We start from the raw sequence: 4,222 nt of genomic DNA, 5'->3' as shown, positions 1-4,222 counted from the left end.
GCAGCACCGTGGGCACACAGCCCCTCGCCAGAGGCAATACTTGAGCAGCTGCCCCGGCCAAGGACAAGGGAACAGCAGGGCATCCCGAGGCTGTGGAGCGCAGCTGGGATGCTGGCAGAAGGCTCGGCAGGTCAGGGAATGCCATGTCTGGAGCCCCAGACTTGGTGAGGCAGAGGCAGACAGGTCAGCATGTTCTCCCCCTCCCTGCCCGGTGGGCCTGGGGACATGGGGACAGTGGGCTCAGGTGGGGCTGTCCTCACAGGGCAGGTGGCAACTGCCAACATCGGCTACCACAATGGCCGCCAGCACGCGGCTGAGTCTGACCGGCTCAGGAAGGCCAGGCTGCATGTGGAGAAGGCCATTAAGGTGAGGTGTTTGATTTCCCACTGCCCGAGATACCACACACTTGCATGTGTGCAGGCTCAGGAGAGCTGAGCCAGAGGGCTGGGCCGGAGCAGCCGGAGGACTCGCTGCTCTCCCCGCAGGAGAAGAAGATTTTCGCAGTGCAGGGCCCTTATCCCATCATCCGCCACCTGCTGCGGGCGCGGGGCTGGGTGGAGAGGAAGCTGCCCCGCAAGAGCAGACACCTGAAGCAGCAGCCTGGCGACCAAAAGAAACAGCAGCTGGAGAAGCGGGCAGGCCGTGGCGGCGATAAGCAGCGGAAGGCAGTGCCAAACCCACATGGTGGGACACAGCCTTCCCTGGACACCACAGAGCCCCTGCAGCACCCATTGCCACGTGGTAAGAGGAACGAGGGAGAAACAGAAGATGAAGACAAGAAGGAAGACAAAGAACAGTGCAGTGAGCACTCTGACGACATCCATGACCTCATGGTTAGCTAAAGAGGGTTAGGGTTGAACTCTGCCAGAGCTCCCCACGTCCTTCCCCTGGGACCCTCAGGGGCAGGGCACAGCCTGGGGCAGGATGGGGGGCCCTGGCTCACCCCAGCCCACTCCCTCCCGCAGTCCTTCCTGGTGCAGGACCAGGTGCCGAACTTCCTCTGGACCATCCGCCTTGGCAACATTGACCAGGAGCTGCTGCCGAGGATCGAGATGGTGAACCGCTTTCCTCGGCTGAACGCGCTTTGCACCAAGGTGGGAACACGGAGGCCTCAGGGAGGGGGGCACAAGGGGTAGGGGGGGATTCAGAAGGGTATGACAAGCTTCTCTAAACAGGAGGGGCTGTGCCAAAGCCTGCAAAACTTGCCCTGGTTTGAGCAAGTCGACCTCAACACCTTTTTCCCCCGATGCTACCGGCTGGGGTTGATGGGCGAACAGGAAGCCTTCATTGGTGAGCCTGGGGCTGTTGCCCTCCTGTCCTCCAGTCTTCCCACGTCCTGTGCAGGACTGGCTAGGGATGACGCTTCCCTCTTGCAGAGGACTTCCGCCTGACGGCAGCTCGTAGCCTGCTCAAACTGGCCCTGCAGAAGGTTGGAGACAGGCCAGGGAGGACAGAGCAGCCCTCAAAATCCGCCAAGGTCCCAGGTGAGTGCATAGAGCTGTCTGAGCGGGGCGGAGGCGGGGGATGAAACGGGGAGCTCAGGGTTAGGGGCGTGTCTGAGGGCTGAACTTGGAGGCTGAGGTGCTCTGCTCATGTCTGTGGCTTGGGATCCCTTGCTCCCTCCGCTGCCCTAGCTCCAAAGGCGCCCGTCCCACAGGGAGGCTCAGCGCTGCGGCCCCGAGGCTGCCGTAGGAGTCATGTCTCACCCCATGCCGTCCACAGCACGGCTGCGCTCCCCCCCGTATCCCCAGCTGCTGGAGGAGGCCCTGGAGGTCTGTGAGCAGCACCTGGGCGCCCTGGAGCACCAGGACATCGACAGGGACACCCCGTCGCCCTGCCGGACATGCATCGCCTGGGACCGCTTCCTGCGGGAATACTACCGCGTGGCACAGTGAGTGCCGAGCGAGACGGGGACACGGGGCAATGGTGGCGGGGCCGGTGCTGAGCCCCCGTGTCCCCCCACAGTGAAGGGACCAGGCTGACGCTGAGCAAGGAGCAGCGAGAGCAGTGCCAGGATGTGCTGCGGCGCCTGGAGGAGCAGCTGCCGCAGCTCGGCATAGAGGGCAAGCTCAACATCTGGATCCTCAAGCCGAGCGCCAAATCCCGCGGCAGGGGTGAGGCTGGGGGAAGCATGGGGCACACACATCCTCATGGAAAAGGGATCTCACTATTACTGTTGCCCAGGCATCGTCTGCACAACGCGGCTGGAGGAGGTGCTGGAGCTGGCGCAGAGCTGCACGGGCTCCTCGCCGCGGGTGTGCGAGTGGGTGGTGCAGAAGTACGTGGAGCGGCCTCTGACCATCTTCGACACCAAATTCGACATCCGGCAGTGGTTTGTGGTGACTGACTGGAAGCCACTGACCGTCTGGTTCTACCGAAACTGCTACCTGCGCTTCTGCTCCCGGCCCTTCTCCCTGTATCACCTGGAGCCGTGAGTGTCCCCCCTTCACCCCCGGCTCGCACTGCACAGCCTTCGGCACCCCCTGACCCGGCCCCGCTCTCCCTGCCCCAGTGCCAGGCACCTCTGCAACGTCGCCATCCAGAAGCGGTACAAAGCATTACAGCCGGACCCCCGCCTACCCCCCGACAAGATCTGGTCCAACACGCAGTTCCAGGCACACCTGGCACAGCTGGGCCGGGCAGACGCTTGGCAGCAGGTGATAGTGCCCGGCATGAAGGCGGCGATCCTGAACGCCGTGCGCTGTGCCCGGGATCACGTGGGCTCCCGCAAGGGCAGCTTCGAGCTCTTCGGGGCCGACTTTCTCATCGGGAAGGATTTCCAGCCCTGGCTGCTGGAGATCAACTCCTGCCCCACCATGAGCCCCTCCTCGGTGGTGACGCGCCGGCTCTGCGCCAACGTCCAGCGGGACACGCTGCGCCTTGTGCTGGACCGCAAGGACAACCCCACCTGTTCCATCGGTGCCTTTGAGCTCCTCTACAGGGAGGTAGGCTGGGGGCTGGGGACAGCCCCGCCCCTGGCACCCCCGAACCCCCATTACCCCTTGTGTCTCCCTACAGGCAGCTGTGGACTCATGCCTGTCTGTGGGGCTGCAGCTGGAGGTCACAGGCTGTTCCCTGAAGAATCCCTACCAAGCAAAGAATCGATTCCAGGACAAGCTCCCCACCACTGCATCCAAGGCTCCCCAGCTCCCTGCACCCTCAGGGGACAGAGCACAGGAAAAGCTGCCTTCTCCGGGGCCACAGAGCAGCTCCTGCCCCCCCAAGTCTGAACCTCCAGCACTTCCACAGCCGCCAGACAACTCTGCTGGGAGCCAGGAGCTGCCATGGCTTCTTCACCTGGTTAGGCAGCCCGAGAAAGCTCAGCCCCCAAGCAGGAGCCCCCCCAAGGACAGAGTGCCTGGACCACCGACCCAGAGAGCCCCCAGGAGCCACTCACGCCCCCCAGGCTACTCTGCTGGAGACCAGGAGCTGCCATGGTTGCTTCACCTGCTGCTCAGGCAGCCCGAGGAAGCTCAGCCGCAGGCAGCTCAGCCGCAGGCAGCTCAGCCGGCGCTCACCTGCTGTGCTCTGGATAGGAGGCCTGTGCCACCGCCCCGGGGAGTGACCAGGGGGAGTCCCTGGCAACCCCTGTGCGGCTCTGCCGGGAGCCAGGAGCTGCCATGGCTCCTTCACCTGGTTGGGCAACCCGCGGACGACCAGCCTCGGGAAGCTCACACCCGGGAAGCTGAGCCCCAGGCGACTGTGTCCCCGATCCCTGGCCGCGGCCCGGGCAGGTTTTCTCCGCTCCAGGAAGTGCGCGGGAGGGCCTTGCTACCGCCAGGCTCGTGTGGCCGGAGCCAGGCATTGCCGCAGCTCGCTCAGCCCGAGGGGCAGCCTGGGGCTGCTCGGCTCCTGCCCCTGATCGATGCCTGTCCCCCCGCGACGGGCCCCATGTCACAACCCCGGAGAGCCCCCGGCAGGCCCTGGCGGCCCTCGGGCTGCGTTCCAGCTTCTGCGGGACCTGCTGCCAGGCCAATGCGCCTGTCTGCGCTGTAACAGGGCGCCGGGACCCCCGGCCCCTGCCTGCCACAGGAGCACACGCCACTTCCCAAGAGGATGAAGAAAACATGGGACAAAGAGACGCCTCACGAGGTGACAGTGCCCTGTCCGTCCTGGCTGGGTAACACAGCAGCACCCAGCTGCCTCCCATGCAAATGAGACCCCATTGCTGAGCCATGCTAGGCCAACCCACATGCCTGCTTTAATAGACTTCTGTGAGAAG

General features: G+C 64.5%; 1 protein-coding gene across 1 annotated transcript; it reads left to right on the top strand.

Annotated features, from left to right (window-relative positions):
* The first annotated feature begins 225 nt into the window (after positions 1 to 225).
* LOC136358579 (tubulin tyrosine ligase 3-like) lies at positions 226 to 3,996 on the top strand. Its single transcript, XM_066314455.1, has 10 exons — positions 226 to 366; positions 486 to 833; positions 966 to 1,094; positions 1,176 to 1,290; positions 1,377 to 1,484; positions 1,723 to 1,891; positions 1,966 to 2,114; positions 2,185 to 2,431; positions 2,513 to 2,945; positions 3,019 to 3,996. Exons 1-10 carry the CDS (start codon positions 226 to 228, stop codon positions 3,994 to 3,996), a joined length of 2,817 nt encoding a protein of 938 aa, XP_066170552.1.
* Positions 3,997 to 4,222: the final 226 nt, after the last annotated feature.

The sequence above is a fragment of the Sylvia atricapilla genome, chromosome 3, assembly GCF_009819655.1.
Source record: "Sylvia atricapilla isolate bSylAtr1 chromosome 3, bSylAtr1.pri, whole genome shotgun sequence".
Lineage (NCBI taxonomy): Eukaryota > Metazoa > Chordata > Aves > Passeriformes > Sylviidae > Sylvia > Sylvia atricapilla.
The sequence above is the reverse complement of the archived record's forward strand: the minus strand, read 5'-3'. Positions and strand labels throughout refer to the sequence as shown.

What these genes read in the sequence shown, in the direction of transcription:
- LOC136358579 (XM_066314455.1), top strand. Translation starts at nt 226, where the DNA reads ATGGGGACAGTGGGCTCAGGTGGGGCTGTCCTCACAGGGCAGGTGGCA. An exon ending in ATGTGGAGAAGGCCATTAAG is followed by an intron (nt 367 to 485) that starts GTGAGGTGTTTG and finishes CTCTCCCCGCAG; the next exon opens with GAGAAGAAGATTTTCGCAGT. An exon ending in CGAACAGGAAGCCTTCATTG is followed by an intron (nt 1,291 to 1,376) that starts GTGAGCCTGGGG and finishes TCCCTCTTGCAG; the next exon opens with AGGACTTCCGCCTGACGGCA.